The sequence below is a fragment of the Eurosta solidaginis genome, chromosome 5 (genome assembly GCF_040869045.1).
Source record: "Eurosta solidaginis isolate ZX-2024a chromosome 5, ASM4086904v1, whole genome shotgun sequence".
In the NCBI taxonomy this organism is placed as follows: domain Eukaryota; kingdom Metazoa; phylum Arthropoda; class Insecta; order Diptera; family Tephritidae; genus Eurosta; species Eurosta solidaginis.
In genome coordinates, this window is record NC_090323.1 from 123282890 (window position 1) to 123310188 (window position 27299).

The following is a 27299-nucleotide window of genomic DNA, read 5'->3' on the forward strand; positions in this document are numbered from 1 at the left end:
TTATGACTAAGCTAGGCATTTTAACGGCGGCCACCGTGGTGTGATGGTAGCGTGCTCCGCCTACCACACAGTATGCCCTGGGTTCACACCCCGTGCAAAGCAACATCAAAATTTTAGAAATAAGGTTTTTCAATTAGAAGAAAATAGCGGGGTCGCCCCTCGGCAGTGTTTGGCAAGCGCTCCGAGTGTATTTCTGCCATGAAAGCTCTCAGTGAAAATTCATCTTTTGCATATATTAAAAACATCATTTACAAAAAGGCTAAAGGACCAAGTATTGACCCTTGGGGAACGCCAGACATTATTTCTTTTGGCTCTGATAAATCAGCGCCGTTGCAGACAAACTCAGATCTACCAGATAAATAACTTTCCATCAACTTACAAGCACTATTACCAAAACCGAAGTGTTTTTGTAACTTTTGGCATAACAGCGAATGATTCACTGAGTCGAAAGCCTTTGAAAAGGCAAGTAGACATAGGAGCGTAAGTTGCCCTTGGTCAAAAGGCACGCGTATGCCATCGAGGATTTTTATTAAGACAGTTGAACAGCTGTGCCCAGCTCTAAAGCCAGATTGATTTGTCGATAACAAGCTATGTTGAATCGAGTGCGAGCTGATTTGTTTAGTTAATAAAGTTTCAAACGCGTTGGACAGAATAGGTAAAATACTTATAGGTCTATAACCACTGGGGGTGCTTGCTTTATTATTTTTATTTCTAGCAAGAGGTCGAACCTTGGCTACATTCCATTTATCAGGAAAGTGCGAGGTAGTAATTGCATGATTTATTATATGAGTTATTGTCCCTATTATAATAGAATAGTATTCACAAATTTAATTGGGATATCGTCAGCTCCAGTTGCCATGGTCTTAATTTTAGACATGCAGGTAAAGACCTCAGCTTCTGATACCGCAAAAAATTCAAAAGTTTCACCACTATAGCAAGCCAATGCACTAGACAAATCCTTGACAGAACTTAGACTACATGCAGAACTACTAACAAAAGCATTATTAAGAATATCTGAACATAGAGTGCATTCAGGGAGGACGTTCCCACACACTCGCAGACGTTTTAGATTACGCCACAGAGCCTTATGTGGAAGATCTGGGCAAGACGCTACGAAATAAACTTGCACTTTTCGATCCTTATAACCTTTGTGACTATGTTTCTTGCCCTTTGATAAGAGTTCCAGTCCGAGTCACGCCTATTCCTCTTCCAAATTCCGTATGCTTTGTTACGAGCTTTAATTGCAGCTACAACTTTCCTATCAAACTAAGGGCATGATAAAGACTTTACCTCTCGGGCACGTACAGAAACATGCCTGTCAAATGCCTTGATAATATTGTAACCCTCGAGAACACGTGCCTCGTAAAATAGCACGGGTTCTCGCGCATGAGCATTTCGCTCACTTAGTGTAACCTTTTAATGGATTACGATTTTTAAACATTTCTTTTTTAACATAGTTATAATACCAAGTTATTTTTTTGCAATTATGTATTTATTTAAGAAATTCACACTGTAAAATTATATAAATTCACTCAATCAAAACATAACCAACATTTTTACATTCATACTTAAATATATTAAAAAAAATCTCCATGTAACAAAATAAATAAATAAAATACAAAAATCAGTCTTCGGTAAGATTGCCATTTACGTTACTTTCGAAGCAAGAAGGGCACATATACTTAACGTGTTCCGTGCAAAGTAATTTTCCACATAAAACGCAGCCTTTTTCGAACGTATGTTTTTACTCCTGGGGCAAAGCTCGCAAAAGCCAGGTTGTACGTGTTGGTTGGAGATAAAGTTTTTGTGGCCTGCCCATTAGAAATATGTGGCTTTATTAGCTCGAGGGTAATTACCTGCAGAAACATCCTCCTCTGAGCTAATAACCTGTATTTGGTTTGTAAATAATTTGTAACTTCTGGCAAGTCTGTTATTATATTACTCTGCCTCGTACGAACATTGCGAAGGGGTTGACCAAGTGGCCATCTGGTGCACTTATCTTTTCCCCAATATACACTGCGTCTACCTCGTGGTGTCTCAGTATACTCAAAAACGCTGCCCTCCTCCTATTGATACTCCTCCTCCGCAGCGGATTGTTCAGAGTCAGTGTTGTGGTCACTATGTATGGTTTCACCGTCATTATCTGGAAATAATTAATTTTCATCATAATCCGAGCTATCATCATCTAAAATTTCTTCAAACCAGGAAGCAAGCTGTGAAGTGTCTTTTGCACAAAGAAGACGTTTGCGTTCCATTTCACCAAAACTAGGAAATACTAATATAAATATTGTGAAAGAAAGTAATCTTACAGTTAAAACCGAGGATTTCAACAAAAAGGATAAATCATGAAATACTTACATTGTTTCTCGCGCAATGAGCAAAATGCCGCTCTTAAAAAAGAACCACCTACCTTACACATCCGATCGTTCACTAATCGAAAGAAATGCTCGTCAAAGTACGAAGCACAACTACTAGTGAAGGTACTCACCACAATAAGTGTCAGAATTCTATAGAACATAGAAATTTCACAAAATTAAAAATTGCTTGAGCAAAATACTCAAAACGCGTGTTCTCGAGGGGTAATTGAGAAAATCTAGCTTCTCATTCACAGTTGGAAGACACCAACATTCACGCCAATCAACACTGGCCAGACCGGTAAAAAGGAAATTACTGTCAATTGATCTATAATCTCGAAAACTATAAGAGCTTCCAATACTTGGATGGTCAAATTTGAGGTATGAAGAACAAAATATAAGGTCATGGTCCGACATAGACGACATCTGGACATATCTTAGGGCAATTAAGGGGTCAGAAAATATAAAATAGTCAAGCAGACTAGGACGACAGTTATTAGCATGCCTCGTGGGTATACTCCTGTTTAAAACAGAAAGACCAGCTCCGGCAACGTTATCCAACAGTCTATCACTATAACGAACAAGAAGATTAACATTTAGATCACCACAGATTACCAAATAGTCATAGTCAACTACATATGAAGCCAAAGACGAAAATAGTGTGTCAAGACATGGATTTGTGGGGATTATAAACACAAGAGACAAGCATTTTAACAGTGCTATCAATCAGTTCAACGAACAAATACTCTACCCCTGGATCCTCGGACATCAGTATTAATTTCACTTGAATACTCTTTGCAATAAATTGCCACTCCTCCACCTTTTTATGCTTTCTATCATTGCGAATAAGGCTGTCATTATTGATGTTGAAGTGAATGTCATTCAACTGATATGTACACAAGGTTTCAGTTACAAAGATAACGTCAACAGCAGAATTCTCACAACACGTATCTCAAGTAGTCAATTGTCTCGTTACTCAGACTTCTGGCATTAAAGTGAACAATATTAAAACCTTTATGTTGTTCACATAGAACATTTATCAGGGCTATGCGAATGTACGCCGGATTTTTTTGTAATACAATGGGTGTTGTCTTTTATTAATGTAACTATCCGCAATTTACACTGAAACTGGATTACTTTAGAACCAGACCAATTATGTGAAGCATTTCTATTTATTTTCTCTAAATAATAGGAATAACCATCAACACTTAACATGTCTTTGTTTTTATTAGATTTTAAAATGCTAATTTGTGACATGTTTGTAAATATAGTAATAAACCACGTTTTTTCGATTACTATTGAGAACATAACAAAGAACCGTTTAAGAAAAGTTTTTTGACGAAAAACAGCCTTGTCGAAGCAACGAAGTTAAAGTTAGGCACAACTAGATTACTCGTCTTGGGAGAACTAGTGAATGTCAATTTCTCAAAAAGATATGCTGGTGATTTTGTGACAATCAAGCGGTACAAAAAAACTACACTTCTAGCTTTTTGGTAGTCAAATATGTTACATCCTAATAGCTTGTACCTCCAAGCCGAAATATGATCAAATTTTCGTAACCCGAAAACGTAACGGGTTACATGATTAAAGGCGACCTCAACTTTGTGTGCAGAACATGAGTCCAACTTGTTATAAACAAGCTCTGAATAGTGTATTATTGGCAAAAGAAGCTGTAGGGCCAGTTTTCGTCTAATATGCGGAGGTGTGAAAGGTGCAGATTGCCTAAGATTGCGCAAAGTGGTATACACTTTACCCATGACTGTATTGATGTGGTCTTCACAAGTTAGATTAGAGTTGATAACGAAACCCAAATTTTTAATTCTAGAAACAATGTAAAGCCGTGTTTCCAATGTATATTGGTGAGGCAAGGGCATCAACGGACCTATTCTTCGAAATGGGCAAAATGAACGATTTAGTTGCATTAAGTCAGAGACCATTATTATTGGCCCAGCTCTGTACTGACAATAAATCATTATTTACTTTAAGGCAGAGGTTGGCTACGTCCGTGAAACTACCAGACAAATATAATTGTATGTCATCTGCATATGCGTGCATTTTCATGTGCTGACAAACCGAAAAGATATCGTTTACGAAAATACTGAATAACAAAGACCCAAGAATGGAACCCTGCAGAACACCTCGGGGTAGGTGTTTGGTCCCCGAAATTTCGCAACCAGTATTAACAAGTTGTGACCTTCCTGTTAAGTAACTCTCCATTACCATCAAAGCACTGTAGGCAGATCCAAAATATGTTTTAAGTTTATAAGAAAGTATCGCATGGTCAACAGAATCAAAAGCTTTAGAAAAATCTAATAGACAAAGCAGAGTTAGTTGGTTTTTATCAAAAGGTATGCGTATGTCATCAAGAATTTTAAGTAGTGCCGTTGTACAACTATGCTTGGCTCTAAAGCCCGATTGGTGTGTTGATAAGAGGTTATTTCTAGAAATGTGCAAAATTATTTGCTCTGCTAGCAGCCTTTCAAAAACTTTCGACAGCGCGGGCAATATGCTAATGGGCCGATAATCACGGACCGAGTTTGCAAGCCGTTTCTTCGGGACGGGTCTTACCATAGCACATTTCCACGATTCAGGAAACCGAGAAGTTGTGATTCAATGGTTGATGATGTGTGTGAAGGTACTCAGTATAAATGGTAGAATAATTTTTACAAATTTTATTGGTATACCATCAACCCCCATGGCATTGGATTTAACTTTAAGTAAGCACCTTACCACGTCGCATTCGGATACCGCCCTGAACTCAAAATTTTCTCCACAGTAGCGTCCATAAGCATTTGGAAAAGGTGCAGTAGGATTTACAGCAGGACTACTCACAAACGCATCATTAAGGGTGTCAGCATTTAGTTCGCATACATGTTTGTCCCTTCCATATACTCGCAAGCTTTTTAGATTACGCCGAAGAGTTTTTGGAGGTAGCGAAGGGTTTAGCCTTGAGGTAAAAAATCTACTTTTTTCGTTCCTTATTATCTTAGTAGCGATATTTCTGACAGCTTTATAGGCAAGCCATGGAACATTACTTTTACTCCTCCTTCACGATTGGTATGCCCTACTACGTGCTTTTATTGCCGCTTGAACTTGGCCATTAAACCACGGACACGAAACATTTCTAGGTCTACTTGAGCGAATAGGCACATGTATGTTAAAGGCATTAACGATTTTGCTGTTAAGGAACTCAAGTTTTTCATCAGCAGAAACTAGTAACCAACAATCACTCCAATTAACACAGGACAAATCAGAACACAAAGCATTATAGTCAAGTAAGCGGTAATCCCTAAAACTAAAGCTACTACCAGTATCACAGCGGTTAAATTGTATATCTAAGGAACAAAAAATAAGATCATGGTCTGATAAAAATGGCATCTGGTCAAATTTTAAAACTATTGAAGGGTCAGAAACAATAAAATAATTCAGAAGACTAGGACAACAATTAACACCAAACCTGGTTGGCACATTGTTATTGACAACACTTAGACCAGCACCAGATACATAATTTAACATACTATTACTATATGAGTCACGAACAAGCAGATTAACATTGAAGTCTCCACAAACTATTAAGCTGTCATAGTCTACAAGGTACCGAGATATAACTGAAAATCTAGCTATTAACCAACTAATACTTACTTGGCACTCTAGATCTAGTTCTTAACCAGAATTTTGTATCACTAGTTACTGACTTCCCTTGAGGGTAATTAACTAATTTCGTATGAAGATAGAATAGGCTCCGCTTGTTTTGGTACAGTTTTGCTTATATGGTTTGGTCATATGCCCCATATATTACAGCTCCGCGGTAAATTATCTATTTTAATTTTATTTATAAATCAATTTTGATAAAAAATTTTTTTCAGTGCTATAATATTTTTGAATAATTTTTAGTTGTCAAATTGTTAGTGTACATTTTTTTATCATACACAAGTGCCTGAGCTTCATACGGAAGTGCTTTTTCTTGGCACTTTCATAAGAAATTCGAGCATTTTCATATGATTCGAAATTATATGTGAGGGCATATGCGAGTGCTATGACATTTTTTTTATATTCAAAGTGTGAATTTGAATATGTGCCTATGATTCAGGGCAAAACGAAAACAAAAGTGCTACAAGTGTATAGGGGTTGAGCAGCTCTGATGATGAACAACAAAAATATGAAATTCTTAAAAATTTAACTTCAGAACTTGTTCCAAAAATAATTTAAAAGAAATTAATATTCCTCTTTTCAATGTCAATGTTTGGTGTGACATTACTCAAAAACCTTTTGGACCATATGCTCCTAATTTGATGAGAAAAATTATGTTTGACAAAATTCATTGTTTATCTCATCCAAGTGTTTGTACAACTAGACGTCTCATTCAAACCAAATATTTTTGGCCAGAAATGCGTGGGGAAATTAATAATTGGTCAATTAGTTGTATTAAATGTCAAAAATGTAAAATTTCTAAATATACGAAAAGTCCTATTCAAAAAATTGATATTCCTTCAGGACGATTTGAACATATACATATGGATCTAGTTGCTCCACTACCTGTAGCCAAAGAAAATCGGTATATATTGACTATTATCGATAGACATACACGTTGGCCAGAAGCATATCCATTAAAAGATATTTCAGCAAAAACAGTATCAACTACATTTGTTCAAAATTATGTTCCTCGTTTCGGTGTTCCACACAAAATTACAGTAGATCAAGTTTCACAATTTAAATCTAAATTATTCACTGAATTAACTGTTTTATTAGGGGCTCAAAAAATTCACATATCCCCCACAGTCAAATTCAATGATTGAAAGATTTCATAGAACTTTAAGAACGGTAATTACAACTTCGGATGACTCCACACATTGGTCAGAAATTTTACCTTGGATTCTTTTAGGTTTACAACTTCTATTAAACAAGATTTGAAATGCTCTTCCGCTGAACTTGTATATGGACAAACAATTAGACTACCTGATGAATTGATTGTTTCTAATAATAATAATGAACTGATAACACAAATAAAACTCTTACTAAACTTAAAAAACATTTCTCAATTGTTCGATCAAAAATAACTCATCATATCAAAGAAAATGATTTTATTCCAAAAAATTTAGACACTTTTGAATACGTCTTTCTTAAAGTTATTCACAAGTCTAATTTACAACCACCTTTCGAGGCACAATTTAAAGTTATTTCCAGACAAAATAAAACATTCAAGATTCAACATGGTAATACTATAAAAACTGTTTCCATAGATTTACTTAAACCTGCACATATAATAATGACTAATACACAAAACAAAAATACACTGCACTCAACAAAAAAAATTTCATTTAACATTAATTAACATTTAATTTTATTGATTGTTTCACTGGAGGGGGAGTAAATGTAGGGTCTATATTTAGTTGTATATTTTATTCATATTAATATACATTTTTTTAAATAATTAAGCTACCTTTTTTAAATGAAAATTTTTGAGTTAATCAAAAAATGAAAATTTTATTAAATAAATAAATTTTTTTGAATAAAGATTTAAAATAAATAAATATAAATATTTATAAAATAAATAGTTTTTTATCATAAACTATAGTCACTGTTTAAAAAGGAAGTAAGTTATTTGGGCCACATGGTAACGGCGGAGGGCAGCAGCACTGCGAATGAAAATATAGAAGCTGTAAAGGATTGGCCAAGACCACAGAATTAAGCCCATAGCCTCCCTGAGCTTACGAGAAAAAATAAAGTTTTTGAATGGAAGAAGGAGCAACAAGTGTCTTTCCAAGCTTTGAAAGAGCGTTTGTGCACTGCCCCTATGTTGGCATATCCGATTACAGGAGCACCGTTTATTCTAGATACAGATGCGAGCGGAGGCGTTTTGTCACAACTGGTCGATGGACAGGAGAAGGTAGTTGCATATATTACAGCCGATCATTTGGAAAACCAGAGAGAAACTATTGAGTTACACGGAAGAAGCTATTGGCATTGGTAGAGTGCATGAGACAGACCACGCAGCATTGAAATGGCGCCTGCAGTTCCGTAATCCAGAATGAAGACCATGTAGTTTGGAATGCAAACTCTGTTCAAAAACTGAGGCTAAAGAAGACATTATAGATGTCCGGCTAATGACTATAACGTGTACGGATGAATGCGACAAGGAACAACTAAGGAAGTGTCATCTAGAAGATACAGATCTGTCACATGTTATGCAGGGGCTCGAACGAAACGTAATACCGAAAAGAGAGATGTCAGCAGAGACTCCTATTGCGAAGTCATATTGGGTACAGTGGAACAGTATAGAATTGATATCCGGTTGCCTGCATCGAATATGGGAGAGTGAGGATGGTCAATGCAAGAAGAAACTGATAGTTGTTCCCAGGAAAACGATTCCTGACGTTCTCAGTGAGCTACATAACGGTCCAAGTGGAGGTCATATTGGAATTACGAAGACGCTCAAGAAAATTAAGCAGAGATTGGTTGCTTTCAGTCGGCCACTGAGTGGATTGCCATCTGCGAGGTTTGCAGCAGAGCGAAGGGGCCCAAAACACGAAGTCACGGCCAGATGAAGCAGTATATTTCAGGTGCACCATTTGAAAGGATCGCCATTGATGTCGCAGGTCCATTTCCAACTAGCAACCGCTTGAACAAATACGTACTGGTGGTTATGGATTATTCCAGCAAATGGCCAGAGGTATACCCAATTCAAAATCAGGAAGCGGAAACAGTAGCAGAAGTGTTTACAAACAATTTGGTTGCAAGGTATGGTGTACCAATGGAGTTACATTCAGACCAAGGCAGGAATTTTGAATAAGCTGTGTTCCAAGAAATGTGTAAAACATTGGGTATTCGAAAAACACGGACAACTGCATTGCATCCTCATTCCCATGGTATTGTGGAATGATTCAGTAGAACCTTGGAGGAGCTCTTAAGGAAAGTAGTAGGCAAGTTCCATAAAGAGTGGAATATCATTATTCTTGATGGCTTACCGATAGACAGTGCATGAGACAACAGGCCAAACGCCCGAAAAGGTAATTTTTGGCAACGACCTTCGACTGCCAGCTTATTTGAAGTTTGGGAGAAATGCCGATGCGGAGGGAAATGCCAAGAAATCGACTGGTGTCTTGAAGGAAGAGATGAGGGAAATAAACGATTTTGTAAGACAACGAACCAAGATTATGTGTGACAAGATGAAATACAGATACGATAAAGCAATTAATTCGGAAGGTTTCCGGGAAGGAGATTTGGTGCTGTTATACAACCCACAACGAAAGAAAGGTTTGTCACCGCAGTTTCAGTCATCAGATATGAGTTGTTACTAACACATACACACGCATATAACTAGACCTTAGGAGAAATATGCGAACGATGCAACAGAGAGTATAAAAGCAGCGCAAGCTGAGTAATAATTATTCAGTTTGATTTAAACACGCTATTAGTTGTTAAGTGAAGTATAAATGTGAAGTACTCCCAAAGTAATATAAATAAAGACCAGTTTGGAATGCTGAATATTGGAGTTATTTATTCGACAGTTCAGCGATTCGAACGTTAGCAGGATTTCCCTAAATTCGTTCCAATAAATTATTTTAAAAAATTGACGAAAAAGAGGAAAGCAAAAAAAAAATGTTGGTTTTATATTTTGTTTTAATTGTCTTTAAAGTTAAAGAGTAAAAACATTATATTTTTTAGGGTTGTTGACAGGAGTTGGTTAATGAAGTAAGTGTCCATGTGTGCAAAGGAAGACTTAATTATTTCATTAAACGAAATTGTGACTCCATTAATGCCCCTATTACCGTTTATAACTTAACTTAGTTGGGTTGTAATTAAAACAACTCAACTCCTGTTTGGCATTACGAATTACAACTTATTTCAGTTGAAGCTGAATTGATGTTGCCAACCTAAGAAAGTGATGATTTGACAGACAACTGAACAGCTGATCAATTTGTTGCGGAAATTTAAGCATTTACAAAAGTGATTTTGTTATTAAAAGCAAAACGGATATTTAATGAAATCCATTTAATAATGCCGAAAATGTTGGTAATTGACATGTCGCAAATACGGAAAAAATTCGAGTGATAATTCCAATCCCTTGCAACTACCAAGAAGAAAATGTTTAAGTGACAAATGATGAGCTTCTAATGAAGTTATTTTGCAGATTTGAAAGGAAGCGTTTTGCTCATTAGGCTCAAGGCTTTACCCCTATTTTAAAATTATGCGACACACTCAGATTCCTTGCTGATGGCATTTCATTTCATTTCATTATTTTTAACAACTTCAAACCCATACCGAGCATTACGAGGGTAGACAAGTTGAAATACCTGGGAATATGGTTCGACGCGAATTTAAATTGGCACGAACATATAACTAGATTGAAACTTAAGTTAATACCGCTAAATTTCGCAATATATAGAAGTAGAAATAATATACCCAGAAAACAATTATGGCTATTATACGATGCGTACTTTATGTCACGTTTAACGTATTTAAACCCAATCTGGAGCAGATGTGCAGAAAATAAAATAAATGAGTTACAAATACTTCAAAACAAAATAATAAAAAATATCCTGTTACTACCCAGAATAACTCCCACTATCAGGCTTTACGAAAATAGGTTAGACGTTAGAAAGTACAGTATTCTACAGGCACTGCTCATTGTTTTCAAAATCAAAAACAGTTTGATTAAACATAATTTTGACTTAAATTTCGCAGGAAATCTAAGCTATAACTTAGAAATACTCTATATATAAAAACTTGTTTTTTCCGTACTCAAAGAAGCACAAATTCAATACGTAGCTATGGTGCTTGAATGTTTAATAAATTGTCCGACTATGTTAAAACATGTTCCAATTATTTGCATTTCAAGAGGCAAGTTAAAAGCCTCTTGTTACTAGATTATAACATTAGCCTGTAAAATACAAATATAGATAATTTATTCGTATTTGTTTTTTATAAAAAAAAACAGTAAATAAGTATGTTAAAATAATTTGGCGCCAGTATATTTAAGCTGGCACAACACACTTGTTAGTATGTACTAAAATAATTTAAATGTAAACTAGTGTACTTAACGCAGTTGACAGCGTAGGAAGCAAATATGCATACATGTTAAGCTATCTTCTCACACAAAATGTATTTTTTTTCGAGAAAACATTATATTATATTTAAAATACGCCATCAATAAAGAAACAAAAAAATGTTGTGGAAATTATTTTGATGTTAGACTGGTTTTAGATATTATTGAGGAGCATATTTGTGCGGATTGGATTAAAACATAAACAGCAAAAATTGTATTTTACTCTAAAACAGGATTCCCAGGAGTAGTGATTAGTATCAATGGGACCCACGTACGCATAATTTCACCTATTTTGGCTGCTCCGAACTGCGGCCAGCCTCGCCCAACTTCGGAATGTCGCTCCATAAAGTCAAAAAGTAATTCAATGTAATTCTTCGTTTAAACGTTGATTTTTCTATAAATGTGTACAAAAGTGTTGATTATTGTTTGATTAGAATAGATTTAACTACCGGCTTTAATTTTTTGTTTTTTTTTTTTGTAACGTTTTATGAGCCCGTGCACCATTTAACTCTTATCAAAGGTGGTATCGAAAAACGCGTTTCGATCTCCGTTTTTAGGATTCGAAAGCGGAAATTAAAAATTTGATTTCTGTCGAAAAATATTTACAAAAACCCACAAAATGGCCCGAGAGGGTCCGAAATATGAGGCCCGATCCACAGTTTTTTTGCAAAGAACATTTTTCTGCGTTGGCGGCCTTGGGCCGCGATTTGTAAAAATAGTCCTGGGTGGGTCCAGCGCCTTTCTGCATTAGTGTGTAAAATATGGCAAAATACAACAACCACATGAAAATTTTAAGCGAACTGAAATGACAGAAATTAAATTTTGAATTTTTGTTTTCGGATTCTTAAATCGGAGGTCGAAACGTGTCTTTTGATACCAACTTTGAAATTTTTTGTTAAAAATTAGGTGGTGAACCGTCTTGTAAAACGTTACATTTTTTCAAAACAACTGCAAAATTGTATGAGACAACTGCTAGTAATCAGTTGTAAGATTTTGACGTCTTTGACAACTACACCAACACAAGGTTGTAAACGGTAATGCCACAAAAAGTTGTTAGGCTAGACAACTCAACCGACATTTTTTTTACAGGTTGAGTTGTAATCTGTAATACCAAATTGCGAAATTTCAACCCAACCAGAGTTGAGTTGTAAACGGTAATATGGGCATAAGTTTCTGTGTGAAATTAGCATTTTTTCTAAAATAAATAGCTACATTTGTTGTTGTTCTTTTATTAACGATAAATACACTCCCTAATACATGAGGAACTTGGGGTCGCCAGAGCCTCGGCTGTTAATGAAACCGAATTCGCCACGGGTAGGTGAGGTTGACAATTGGTTTGGAGAAGCTATGTATATATTGCGCTGGCAACCCCTTGAAAGAGTTGTGATACACAACCCCTTGAATCAATTTGGTATTTTAGTCACGTTTTACTACAGGCATACCTACCGCGGGTATATTCTAAGCCCCCTAACTCGGTGGGGGTTACCTACATATATCCCTAGTATTTCTGATTTCTTCACCTCGCACGACCTGGTACTACCACCGACGTGGAAGGAACAGATGAAGAAAATATTGGAAGTTCACGTCGATGGATCTTAGAGGTATCGTTCGAGCACAAAGCCGCAATGAAATATTCAAGTCAATTAACCGTTAGCTCATGCGCTATGCGTCTCCAGTCTGGTCGCCTAAAAAAACACACACTGAAAAAGACTGCAGGCCTGCCAAAATACTGCATTCAAAACGGGATGTCTTCTTATAACCCCTGAACATCATCTACACAGTAAGGCAAAAGAACTCAACATAAAAGTGCATAACGAACTAAAGAACAGACAGTTTTTGCTTAATTGTCACAAACCTGGAGCAGCTGCTTGATCTAAAGATTTGTCGGCATTTTTTTGATGTAAAATGTCTGTATGTGTCTAAAATATTCATCTATGATAAAACCTGCATCATAAGACTTTTATATATTTATGTCTTTCATTGTAGGCTCACGATAGCGATGAATTGCGTTTCGATATAGTTGTTAACAATTATAACAACTGGTGTTTACGTGCGGAAACTCCCGAAGATCGATCACATTGGGTAGAGGTGCTTCAGATGTATAAAGAGGATTCGGCCAGCACAGATACTACATCACTTCGGCGTCATGACAGTACAGTATCTCTACAATCAAATACTATGTCCGGTGCCAGTGGCAGTAGTATAAGAAAAATGCAAAAAAATTTGAAGGAAAAAGTTTGTGAAATAGAGACGTTCAAGGACATACTATTTGCTCAGATTGAAACACTGCAAAGGTTTATTAAACCATATCAAAGCATTCATACATTTGAAAGTTGTGTTTTGTTACAGATTCTTTGATGCCTGCGTTGATGTAAATAAGGAGACAGGAAAACCTTTTGATAACTGTAATGGATTGAGGCCAATCGATTTTAAGGTAACAGTTTTTAATTTCTAATTCTGCACATCGTTACAAAAGACGTACAAAAAAATATTAAAGAAAAACTGAGGAAGAAAAAAACGTGTTATTTAGAATATGATAAAGGATCTGTATTTTAAATTCGGTGCTGTATTACAAAATACTGTATGTGGAATTTGCAGGTCAGCATTCAAAAGTCCTCACAGTAAAATTCTGCGCTTTCAAAATTCTGATTTTCTCAAAGCTTAATGCGATCGCCGCGGTGGTAGCGTGCTCCGCCTACCACACCGAAGATCGTGGGTTCAACTTCCGGTCAAAGCAACATCGAAAATTTAGAAAAAAGTTTTTCTAACCGTGGTCGCCCCTCGTCAGTGATTTGACAAACACTCCGACTTTATTTCTGCCATTTAAAGCTTCTCAGTGAAAATTCAGCTGCCTTGCAGCTCTTCCTATATTTTTGTTTTTGTTTTTTATATATAAACCTGCAGACGTTCTGTCCTAACTTTGGTCTATCTCCGTAAGTTTTCCACTTTACTCTCCCTCCCCCTTTTTCTTGTTCCTTTATGCACTCCTTCCCCTGCCTTTTCTCTTTCTACGCGTCTCTTTCTCCCTATCCGCCTTTTCCGTCAATTCTTCTTCGCTCTATCCTCGTCTAACTTATGTAGGCAAAGGGCGTATCGTGTCGTAAATAGTGATAGAACTTTCAGAAAACGTATCGATACCGATACTCATAAAATACTCGGATCAAAGTATCGGTGGCAGTACTCATACTCAGTGAATAGAAATAGAATAGAAATAAGGATGTTTATTGTATTTATTAGACCAATGAAATTGATAAGTTGATTTATTAATTAGAGCTTATTTGATCGTTAAATTTCAGGGTTTGAATTGCTTACTGAAAAATAGTAAAATTTACAAATTTTTGGCTTTACCAGCAATGACTTTTTTGTCGGTTTGTAATTTGTGTATACAGCTTACATTTGTATTTGAAAAATATTTCAGCAACAGAAAAAAGCACAGCAAACAAATTTGTTTTTTTTTTCATTTTACTTCAGATGTAACTTGAATGGATGCGAGCTGTCGTCGTCAGTAGAAAAAAACCTTTAATATTTTACCGTGCTTTGAAGCTATATTTCATGATCAATTATTTTTAAGTAAATATTTTTCAGTTTTTTAACAGCCGAAATTCTGGTTTCGAATTACTTGCTGAAAATAAGTAAAAGTAAATTTTATTACTATTTCAGCGGAAATATTTGATTTTCAAAGGGACATACAAACAATTGTTACGAAGCTCAGTAGCATTGCGCTGAAGTGGGATTCAATGGGTTGATAAGCATAATACAAATCTTTATAGATGCAAAGCTTCCGCAACCCGTCAACCTCACCTACGCTAGGGTAATCCTGTTACAAATATGATTGTATCATACACATATTTAACAGGCGAGGCTCTGGCGACCCCAAGTTCCTCAGGGAACCAGGGGGTGGGGAGGGCGGAATGGCCTAGAAGGTTTAATGTGGTCATATTAATCGTTTTCGAGATGGTCGGGCTAATACCTTAATGGTGCTTTGTTACCGGAACGTACCGGATCTATATCCCGCAAAGGACCATCAACATCGATAGCACCCCCCATAGCCTTCGGGGAGCGTCTTTATCGTTGACATACGGTGCACACGGTGTGAGTCATCTTATGATCTTGTCTCACATGAATATTGCGCCGGAAATGTTGGTGGTCGGGCATTTCGAGCTTGTGAGATTGTATCTCTTAACTTCAGGCGCCTTTTAGCGCTAGCAATAAACGAGAATTTTTTCTAGCTATCAGACAGCTTTGGTGTTAATAGTTGAGGAAGGAACGGAGGTGGGCTTAAACGCGGCGTGAGTCGCTCTTGGTTGTGAACAGAAAGGAGCCATACATATTTTAAAGAAATCGCGTCGACAACAAGTATTAGGGGTTAGCCTAAAACATCGCGTTTTGCATGTGACATATATGTGCCCGTTTTATAAATATGTATTTCTTCGGTAGACGCGGCAGTGCTAGTCTCTAAGACCGAATGAAGGGCAGTCTCTCCACAAAGAGCGATTCATTGGATGACAAATTTTGAACGATCCGCGAGAAATTGCACCATGCTACATTGAAATGCCATGCTTTGGTCCCGAAAAATCCCCGAATGACTCCTGTACATATACCAAGCTACCGGTGGAGGTGCAGATTTTGTACGTACGTATTTGTCTTATTTTTCAGTAGAAGCATGCGTATTGTGACGAATATTACCATCTCTAAATAAAGGCAGAACGACAGAAACATTAAGCAAGCTACATAAACGGACGTTCCAGGTGCATGCCCTCAATTCATTTTCCTTCAAACGTTTGCCATGGTCGTCATCAATAGAGAGTGTATTTATCCGAGGCTTGTTGTTATATTTCATTGGAGTATGTTTTTACGTGGCGGGTCCCAAGCCCAGCGCACAACCCGCTTAGCGGGGGTGAAAATATTACTTGGCACGTTTATATAGCGAGCCGCTTTCTCCAAGACAGACGCCCGCTTGCAGCCGCACCTAGAGGTGTACAGACGCTGCCGATGAGATCTCCCCCGGCTAACCCTTAAACCGATTATGTCAGAGTGGCCTAGCCATTTCCATTAGCATTGATCTATTGGAAAAATTTGAGTGTGACCTAATTTTTTTCCAGCTTGGTGATAGTGCTGCCTTTCTCCACTACGACTAAAAAAATTGATTGCACTCATTTTATTTTTTTACTACCACTTAGCTGAGTGAGAGCTCGGCGGCCACCGTGGTGTGATGGTAGCGTGCTCCGCCTACCACACCGTATGCCCTGGGTTCGAACCCCGGGCAAAGCAACATCAAAATTTAGAAATAAGGGTTTTCAATTAAAAAAAGAAAATTTTTCTTAGCGGGGTCGCCCCTCGGCAGTGTTTGGCAAGCGCTCCGAGTGTATTTGTGCCATGAAAAGCTTTCAGTGAAAACTCATCTGCCTTGCAGGTGCCGTTCGGAGTCGGCATAAATCCGGCCAATTTGTAGGGAAAATCAAGAGGTACACGACGCAAATTGGAAGAGAAGCTCGGCCTTAGATCTCTTCGGAGGTGATCGCGTCTTACATTTATTTATTTTTTTTTAGCTGAGTGAAAAAAATACACTTATTGAAAGTTTTCTATGCCCCCACTCAAATGAGTGAAACATTTTCGGGAACTAAGCTGGAGCTGAACATATTTTTACTACCAGGGCCCGTATCGTGTTTTCCGTGATGGAGTCAGCAATCGTATGGGAAAAGTTTACGTGACTGATCGAATGAGAGGCAATATTATTATTGCGAGATACATTCACTATCGTATCGTAATTTTTCACAATATGTAATAGACTAAAAATAAAAGAGTAGATAATAAAAGCTGCTAATTTGGCTACCCTTGGTAATCATATTTACAAGGCTTCAGTAAAATACCATCATCGACTGTTTCCATACTTCGGGATTGCAAAAGGTGGACATTACTATTCTGTGGCAGAGTTTTAAAGACAGTGCATAATTTATTTGCGCGTCAATGGCATCCATCCATAATTTTGGGAAGCCATTTTGGTGGCAAGCAAGCCGAAGATTTGCTCTTAGATGAAAGAGCAGGGCGGTTTTAAGTGTAGTAGCTACTTTTACTATTTAAAATCTATGAGCACTAAACTAATCGAATACAATTATAACAAGTATATAAATTTAAAATTATAAAAAGTTTTTTAAAGCTGCAAGTAGTAGTGCCCTATTCAAAGTTTGTTACAATATTCTACAAACTTGATCAGAAGATCCCCCAAAAACTGACAGTTGAATTCATGATGTATTACTAATGTTACCAAGTTATTATGTATGTACTAAAATATGTCAGGGGATAGACTAGCCCCGCGGCAGTCTGCTTGGAACCAGAAGATGCTGATTCGAAGCGGGCCGGATTCATATATTCTAAATTACAATCCATAACTGTAACATTCTTCTGATCTTATTGGTCTGATTTGTAGGACAAAACAACAACAGTGAGTTACAATTTTTTGGAACTATGTTAGAATTCCATTGTTTCAGCGAAATTTTTTACATAAATCATGTGTAATACGACACTTTTGGTGCGCTGCACATGCGAAAATCCTTAGTTGGATATGACGTGAATACAAGTAGTTTGTTTCAACAAAGACATGTTTCAATTTCTTTTTTGAAACAAATTAAACATACATATATGGACGTAATAATTTAGCACGGGCCTTACTTGTGGAAGCCAATACCAAAGATACCCAAATAATGAATCTGTATTTAATTCCAGTAAAGGTCCATCGATATAAATTCACCTACTACTTTTTGTGAAAAAAGAACTAGAACCCACCGACGTGCGCCGTACGTACGGACGTTTGTCGTACGAAGCACGTTTGACGGAACTCTCAAGCCCGTAGGAATCAATGTGTGCGTCTGTGTACATGTACATAACATATTTGTGTGTGTATTGTTTACAGATAAGCACTGTTGCCATTGACCATTTTGCATGTATGCTTATGGAAACATCAACTTTTTCCAATTTAATTTTTGATATTGTAAAAGGTCGGAATAAATATTAAATAAGTATAAATAGATTACATATTTATAATCTGCACTTTTACATAATTATTTCGAGTTATTTTCACAATTTTTCAAACTTTAATTAGGTGTTTTTGCATAAAACTGCAAACGCCTACGTCTCATCAACAAAATCACAAACATAAGAGGAAGAACAAAAAATCGAAGTCAGACAACATTTTTATTTCGACTTGATTCCGCTTACTAACACATTCAAAGTTTCTGCCTGGCCTCGTAGATATAGGCCAAAACTACTACAACCTAAGAGGAAAACTTCCATTCCCGCCTACTACACCTTGGCCAAAAGCAAACTTATAGAATTTATTTTTTCAAAGACATTGTGAAAAATCCAATCTTGCTTCCTTGTCTTCAAAGTGTAAATCATTGTGCAAGAAACATGTATATATTACCAGGCACTCATAAAAATTGACGCGTGTGTGAAATGTATGAAAATAGTATTTTGGCTTTCGTACGCACATATGTCATTCCCTTTACGCATGAGGCTATACCATACAAAACTTCATATTTCCATTTCTTTTCTGATATTACGAAGTTTCGAATGAGGAGAAAAAAAGCGAAATATCTTTGAGGTCGTTCGCACTTGCAAGCGCAATGTATAGAGTTGGGTCGTTTCGTTCGTTCTGAACTTGTTCAATTGACCGGGTCTCTCAACTGAACAAGTGAACTAGATCTTCGATTTCGGTTCTATTTGTTCTTTTAGTTCGTTTTATCTAATGTTATTCTTTCTCTCTTCTCGTTCACGAACATTGTAAATTAATACATACATACGTAGAAATTCACAGTGAGCACGAATGTCGATGATGCCACTTATGCGATATGTGTGTATATATTTATGAAAAACATCTTTTGTAAGAAACTAATTATTACATTTATTAAACTTGAAAAGTTCATATTTACAATTTGTGCCTGTACTCTTTCAACTTCCTCGATTTTCCGAAATTTGTAACTTGTTTTGAAGTTAATTATACATATGTATATATATTAACTTATTTTTTCATAACACATTTAAATATACCTACACAAATCATTGCTGCATACACACCCCCCTCTATACTTGTTGACTTTTTTCGTGGGTCTGAGCGGCAGTGAACAAATTTGCTTGAAAAAAAAAAAGGAACAGATGAACAAAAAGAACGAAAGAACCGAATCTCTGAAATGAACGAAAAAGCGCAACTCTAGCAATGTATTTGTAATTATGCATGGTCAGTTGATAAGGTCAGATAAGGTAATCAAAAATTTGAAACGCAAAATAGTCAAAAACGGAAAAAATTGACAAAAATCGGCGGAATTTTCTATGAACTTGACATTTGCACTTTGTTAGGGTAGAATTAAAAGGGCTATAAAACTGTATACTTGAAATATTATTTCAATTAACAGAAAAAATGATATAAATAACAAATATAATAAGCAAAATGACATCGACTTTTCGGCTTTTGCCTATCGAAAATTCATAATTCGATATTTTAATGGGATTTTCCATCAAAAAAAAAAAAACAAAAAAAGCTTTATTGAGACTCGAACCTGAAGTACTTGCAGCCTTAAACGAGTGCCTAACAGGTGCGCCAAACGCACTATAATCTTCATGTTGTCTTATCTGCTACTTAAACCGTATATACGAATTTGCAACGCCACAAGGCCTTTTCAACCCTCCATTTACCATTGAAATTAAGCTTTTTTTTACCTTTTTTAAAATTTCTAAATTATATTAATTAAATTCAAATCCATATTAAATCATAAAAGATGCAAATATATTGCTACAAATAATAAAATGTAAATATAATTAATCCTACTAAGTACCTATATTCCCACAAAGAAATCATCTTAAGAGAAAATCCAGAGAATTTATACACCAGCTGAAACTGTTGACAGAGAATTTTCTGCTTTTAAATGGTTAACATTGAAATTGGATTGTGTGTGGTGAGGTGCAAGACGTGTTCACGTGCAAAAAAGTTGGAATCTAGCAAAAACTCCTTCTCATTGTGTATAAATTCTGTGACCTGGTTATTCAGTGATGTAACAATGCCAGGTGTTCTATGTACAGCTCAATTTCAAAACTTCCATACAATACGAATGATGAGAGAAACGTGAAGTACAGAAGAGGCCGTTTTGCGAAATAGTATTAAATATGGTCTTTTTTGTATAAAAGTATTCAAATATTGGCGAAGAAGCTGATTTGGTTTTCATTTGTTTATGGAAATACCAATTATGTTTAAATACCTTGAGACAGGATAAAGCTATTTATTATAAAATCATATATGTAATACTTCTATATTGCTAATAGAAAATGCTCGCAATGTGTTTTGAATTCGAAATCAAAACAAGACAGCTGATAAAATTTTTGTGATTGTATCAGCATAAGTGTGACAAGAGAAAATTTAAATTTAGGTACATTCGATTATTGAATACAAAAACAAAAACCGTTAAACGGCAATATATCGGCACTCTGATGTTTGGGAATGTACCTAGCTTGTTGTAGCAATATAGGAGTATTACATATATGGAAAGAACATATACAACATTTAAAAACAAGTTTTAAAAGACTTGAGAAATATAATTTAAATATTAAACCTACAAAATATATTTTCGGAGTTGAAAAATTACAGTTTCTATGTTACGAAATTTCTAGTGAAGGAATCAGACCCATTGAACGAGTTGAAATAATTTTTAATTTTGAAAAACCTCTCTCCATTAATAAATTACAAAAATTTTTAGGTATGGCGAATTATTACCACAGATATATTAAAATGTTGGCAAAAGAACTCAGTCCACTACATGAAATGTTAAATTTTGCTATCAAAAATAAACTTAAAGAATTAAATTGGACCGAAAAAACTACTTCAGCTTTTGAAAATGTTAAGAAAATTTTTACACAAAAAACAGTACTCACTCACTTTGATAAAAATGGTCAACTATCACTTGCTGTAGATGCATCAAATGTTGCAATTGGAGCAGTTCTACAACGAACAAGTAACAACTCATTAGAGCCACTTGCATATTTTTCAAGAAAATTAACTCAAACTGAAATAAATTACTCTACTTTTGATAGAGAACTTCTAGCAATACATGAGTCGTTCAGTGGATAAAAGGAGTGAGTCCATTTTTGGCGTTTTTGAGATTTAGCGTGCATACACTTCCTTTTATGAATAACAATGTATCGTACAAATTTTGTTTTCAAATTTCAACGGAAAACCCCTTTTAAGTACAAAACATTTTTTTGTACGAAACCGAAAATTTTTATTTTCAGTGGAAACAGGGAATAAGTCCACGCTGGGATTATTTTGTAGTCTGACTTATGTATTAGACAAAATAGAAATATCAAAACTGTCTTAAGTTTACTGGAATAAGTTCAAAGTACTGATATAAAGGCTAAGTCGATTGAAATAAAATTTTTATTGAGCGGACATACCTACTTACCAAATGACGCCGATTTCGCCGTTATTGAGTCAAACGCAAAAAACAAAATTCAGCACATTTATTCGCCAAATGATTGGATAAATATAATCGGAACATGCAAAAGAAAGGAACAGTTTCGAGTGGTTAAAAATACCCATTTTGATTTTTTCTCTACAAAATCTTTGGAAAATAACATATTATGCCTACAGCAAGTCAAACACGAATACAACACGCAATAGACTAGGTCATACCAACTTCAACCGCAACATCAAACAACAATATACACAAGCCATGCGACAACAACAACTTCAGCTCCTACCAACACACGACCGATCGTAGCCCGGCATTGTGAACGTAAATCGGATCTACGGACGGGAAGCGATAGCTCGTGTAAGGAGGTTTGCTCAACACGAGACATCATCGCCCTACGTAGACGCAGAATGAGCTGGAAATGAGTGTGTGGGTTTCCCCGTCACTGAACGTTTAAGGCTGCGCTCCGCAGGCTCATCACAGTCGATCGCGAGGCGACCCGTAAGGCACTACTGAGATGCGACGCCAGCGTCAACGCGCCGTCAACGAGCGCCCCAGTAACCGCATACTCATCGTAAACGAGCTTCCTCGGTTTAGTTTCAAGCGTCCTCAGTAACTACCTACTGACCGCGACGCCAGCGTCAACAGCGACAGCGCATTATCATCGTGCGTCCTCAGCGACGAAAATATTAACCGCGACGCCAGCGTCAACGCGTCGCCAACGAGCGTCCCCAGTGGCCGCATATCCATTGTTATCGAGTGTCCTCCGTGACGAAAATATTAACCGCGACGCCAGGGTCAACGCGTCGCCAACGAGCGTCCCCACTGGCCGCATACCTATTATTGTCGAGTGTCCTCATTGACTAAACATGAACCGCGCCGCCAGCGTCTACGCGTCGCCTACGAGCGTCCCCAGTGGCCGCATACCCATTATCATGGAGCGTCCTCGGTGACCGCATATCATTCTAAGCGTCCCCAAGTGACGAAATACTAATCACGACAGTCAGCGCTTCGCCAGCGCCAACGGCAACACAGCATCATCAACGAGCGTCCCAGTGACCGCACACTTAGCACGACAGCCAACGTAACGACGAACGCCAGCGTAGGCACGCCACTAAGGCGTCCAATAACCTCGCGTTAACGGGACCTGGTGGACCGCTAGCGCATACAAAAGCACAAAATAAATAGCAAATACATGACAGCAACATAACAGCAACATAAATAAGCACGCCAGCAGGAACGTCAACGGGACTTGGGTGAACCGTTACCCACACCGATACCAAATAAAGTTAAGAATTGAACACAAATGAAATTTTAGGATAAGTTTGTTATAAATATTTAAGTTAAATAAAGTGAATTTGTACCACTTGGAAAATGGTCACAAAGTAAAAATTTATTGTACGGAACCCTGGACACGGCGAGTATACCTCAGCAATTAGTTAAGAGGCATCGGGGCACAGGGAAAGCTTCGTTACAACATCGTTTGTATGTAATCATGTGTTAAAGATATGCTTTTTGTTGGCAGTTTCAAGGAAACTGTTATTTTCGATTTTGCTCTATTTATAGAACTGCAAAGAGTTAACCAATCTTGTCTATTTGTATGAATTAAGCGTGGACTGCCATCATTGCTTTTAAATGTATGACAACATTTATTTGAAGCAATTTTTTATTTATATTTTTATTTAATAATTTGGGAAAAATTTTATTAAGATATTTACAAGGTATAATCGAAACAGCTGTCGCCTTGTCCGTCCTGGTGTCACGTTGTTTAAAATGTTTTCCAAATTATTAAATAAAATTTTTTTTTTTTTTTGGAAAAACCCTAACATTTTTTGTTTTCGCTTTATTGTACAAAATCGTATTTTCATCGTTGTCCACCTTTTGTTAAAAAGTTATAAGATGAGTATTTTGTTTTCGAAAAAACCCAAAATTTTTTTGTTATAACTTTTTAACAAAAGGTGGACAAACGAATGATATTTGATTTTTGTAATTACTCGCATATGAAGGTGCCAACTTCACAAGACACAATTTTGGAAGCACTGAAGGGATTACAACAGAAAAATGCCGGATTTATGAAATGTTTCCAGTGCGGCAACCCAGGTCACATTGCACGTTATTGCAACACCAGTCCTAATAGTTCCAACAATGTGGGTGGCCGTAAACGCAGAGCTGAAGGAGATGAGCAAAGCTCCAAATTCCCCCAGCGGGTTAGGGGGTGAGAATATAACCGCGGTAGGCATGCCTGTCGTAAGAGGCCACTAAAATACCAGATTCGAGCGGCTGTGTAGCGCAATATATAGCTTCTTCAAACCCAATTGTCAACCTCACCTATCCGCGGCGAATCCTGTTTCACTAACAGACGTGGCTCTGGCGACCCCAAGCTCCTCATGGAACTTGTGGGTGGGGAGGGAGGGATGGCCTGAAGGTTCAATGTGGCCATATAAATCGTTCTCGAGATGGTCGGGCTAGCACCTTAATGGTGCTGTGTTACTGGAGCGTACCGGATCTGTATCCGACAAAGAACCATCACATCGATAACACTCCCCAAAGCCTTCGGGGAGCAACCTTATCGCCACAACAACAACAAAAGCAAATCTCCAAGTCTACTCAATATTTAAACTAAAGGGAGTCAGCCGCAAGAGGCGACAGCCGCCCCTCTATTGAATGCCCCATAATCTTTATCTCGCAAATGGGAAGATGCTGAAGTAGTTGTTAACTGTGAACAGCTCCAGGAAAACGTTTCAACTAGCAAGATTGATCTTTCAAATGACATCACGGCATGGACGGAGGGGCTAGAGGAAGACTATCAGAGCAAGGCAAAACAACTGCTCCGAAAGTACGCAAACATATTTGACCAAGATGGCTATGAACTAGGCCGCACCAATGTTGTGAAACATCAAATGGACACTGGGCATACGAGGCCGATCCGTCAAGCTCCTCGTAGTGTTCCACGGGCGAAGCGGGAAGTTGTTAATCTAATCATACAAGAAATGAGCGACAGCGGCGTAATCGAACCATCAGCTAGTCCATGGAGCTCACCGGTGGTATTAATGAAGAAGAAGAATGGGAAAATGAGGTTTTGTGTAGACTACCGAAAGTTGAACGACGTCACGAAAAGGGATAGCTACCCATTGCCAAGAATTGACGACACTCTCGACTCGGTATCTGGTACAAAATGGTTTTCCACACTGGACTTAAAAAGGGGCTACTGTCAAGGGTGGGTCGAGGAGGAAGACAAGGAGAAGCCAGTCTTCAGTGTCGGAGATGGTCTTTGGCAATTTACGGTGATGCCTTTTGGACTTTGTAATGCACCATCTACTTTTGAGAGACTCATTGATCAGGTATTCAGAGACTGCATTGGAAAACATGCTTGGTGTACCTGGACGACATCATCGTATTGGGAAAGAACTTTGATGAACATCTTAAAACCTTGGAGGAAGTTTTCCAGAGAATAGCTGGCGCTGGTCTGAAACTAAGTCCCAAAAAGTGTTCACTGTAGGGTCTATATTTAGTTGTATATTTTAAATAATTAAGTTACTTCTTTTAAATGAAAATTTTTGAATTAATCAAAAAAACAAAATTTTATAATAAATAAATTTTGTTGAATACATATTTAAAATAAATAAATATAAATATTTATAAAATAAATAGTTTTTTATCATAAACTATAATGGCGATCCTACCACCCTAATATAATTAAATAACAGTAGATCTGCGCTATATTAAGTAGCTGTCGAGCGCTGCATAAGTCAAAAAGAGTTAGCTCTATAATCAACACAAACGTTAAACAGCACAAAATGAAATAGTGCATAATGTAAAAGCAACGCCGAGCGCAACAGACGACTGTGAACACGAACCCAACAAAAACGCCAGCAAAAACAGTCAAACAGAAAAGTTGGTCAACTAGATTCAGTCATAAAAATTCAATTGTGGCATTCGAATTCATCATCAAAATTATAGCTAATACAATTCTATAGTTAAATTAACAAATGACATACATATATTAATTGAATTAAATATAATATAAACGTTTCTATTTTGGGTATAAGTGCGTTTAGCATAACCAAAAAATACAAGATAAAAGTACATCATTCGTGGTCGTCAAGACAAAGTGTGTAAATAGAAGAACAAGAGATTAAGCGATTTGACAATTTTTCTGTGCAACGAGTAGACAATTTTGATTAAAAATACTGAATTTAATTTTTGATGAACATAAACATTAAAGAATTATTTTGTACGTCAACGTTGACGTCGCTGCCTGTTCGTCTGCGACATTTTTCGTCCATTTTCAATTGGCAGTATATACCGAAAAATAAAATTGGATTAGGAAGTTAAACTTGAAAACAGAAAAAGGAGAAAAACTACATTTTGCCGAAATAATGAACTATATTTGTACTTGATAAGTGTTTCTAACAAACAAAATTAATTGACAATACGTAACGCTGCAAAACCGCCCCTTTTTAAAATTTAAAGGATTACAGAGGCCGACAAGAAATTTGACCATAAACCAGACCATGAATTCAAATCTGGACGCAGAATTGCTCTATCACGTCAGGATTTGAGATATCCTAACCTAAATGTGCAAAAACACCGTTTTTGCCTATTTTTGAGGTTATATATAAACGGCAGATTTTTTTTTTAAAAGCACACATAGCAATCTTAAAGAAGAAGTCTTTCTCTTACGAATGGCGATGAGTTTGCTCATGGTTCCTTCGGCAAAGTTTCTTATTTTGATCCCTAGAATACAATTTTCACAGAGCAATGAGCGATTTTTAAATCGACCCGCCCTAATGTACATATACGTTTTGATATTACATTTCATACACGTTCGTATTTGCCATTCTCATTGTTTCTAAATTCGTAAACAACGACTGCGTATATTCTGTGTGATTTTTCGAAAAAATTTATTATTTTTGTGAAATTTTATACTTAATCTGTGGTATTGTGGTGGTCAAAAAGCTTTTATGCAACAATACTCTGCCTCACAACGCGACAATGTATTTCGCAATAGCGAAGTACTTATATATATATATATGTATTTGATGTGGAAGCTTGCATTTGAGAACAGGGTTGCCACTTCAGTCCATTTGGACCAAAAATGTCCCTTCCAATCCTATATGGTCCGCTGGTCCCTTTTGCTCAATTTTGGTTCTTTTTCGGCACGGTTTTGGTACTTTTATTTCTTTTTCACTGAAACAAAAATTCAAAACACTGCTAAAAAAATTTGCCGCAAATCTATTACCCACATATAAATTTCAATTTACTTCAATGGAATTCTTACCACGAAAAATGCTCTATCAATAAAATGTAGCAGAACAATTACATTTCATCTGGGATATTTAGGCGAGGCATTAAAAAGGAAGTGTTGAATGTTCGGGCAAACACATTGTCATTAATTTTTGATGAAACAACGGACTTATCAAACTTACTTACTCACTTATTGAA

The 27299-nt window shown here is 36.7% G+C and overlaps 1 protein-coding gene across 2 annotated transcripts in view; it reads left to right on the forward strand.

The window, feature by feature from the left end:
• The window catches only part of cert (ceramide transfer protein), a 320155-nt gene that overhangs the window by 9751 nt on the left and 283105 nt on the right, over positions 1-27299 (forward strand). For both annotated transcript variants that reach the window (XM_067788856.1, XM_067788855.1), the window contains exons 2-3: positions 13387-13694; positions 13750-13834. In XM_067788856.1, coding sequence (XP_067644957.1) covers positions 13387-13694; positions 13750-13834 — 393 coding nt within the window. The remainder of the gene's footprint in view (positions 1-13386; positions 13695-13749; positions 13835-27299) is intronic.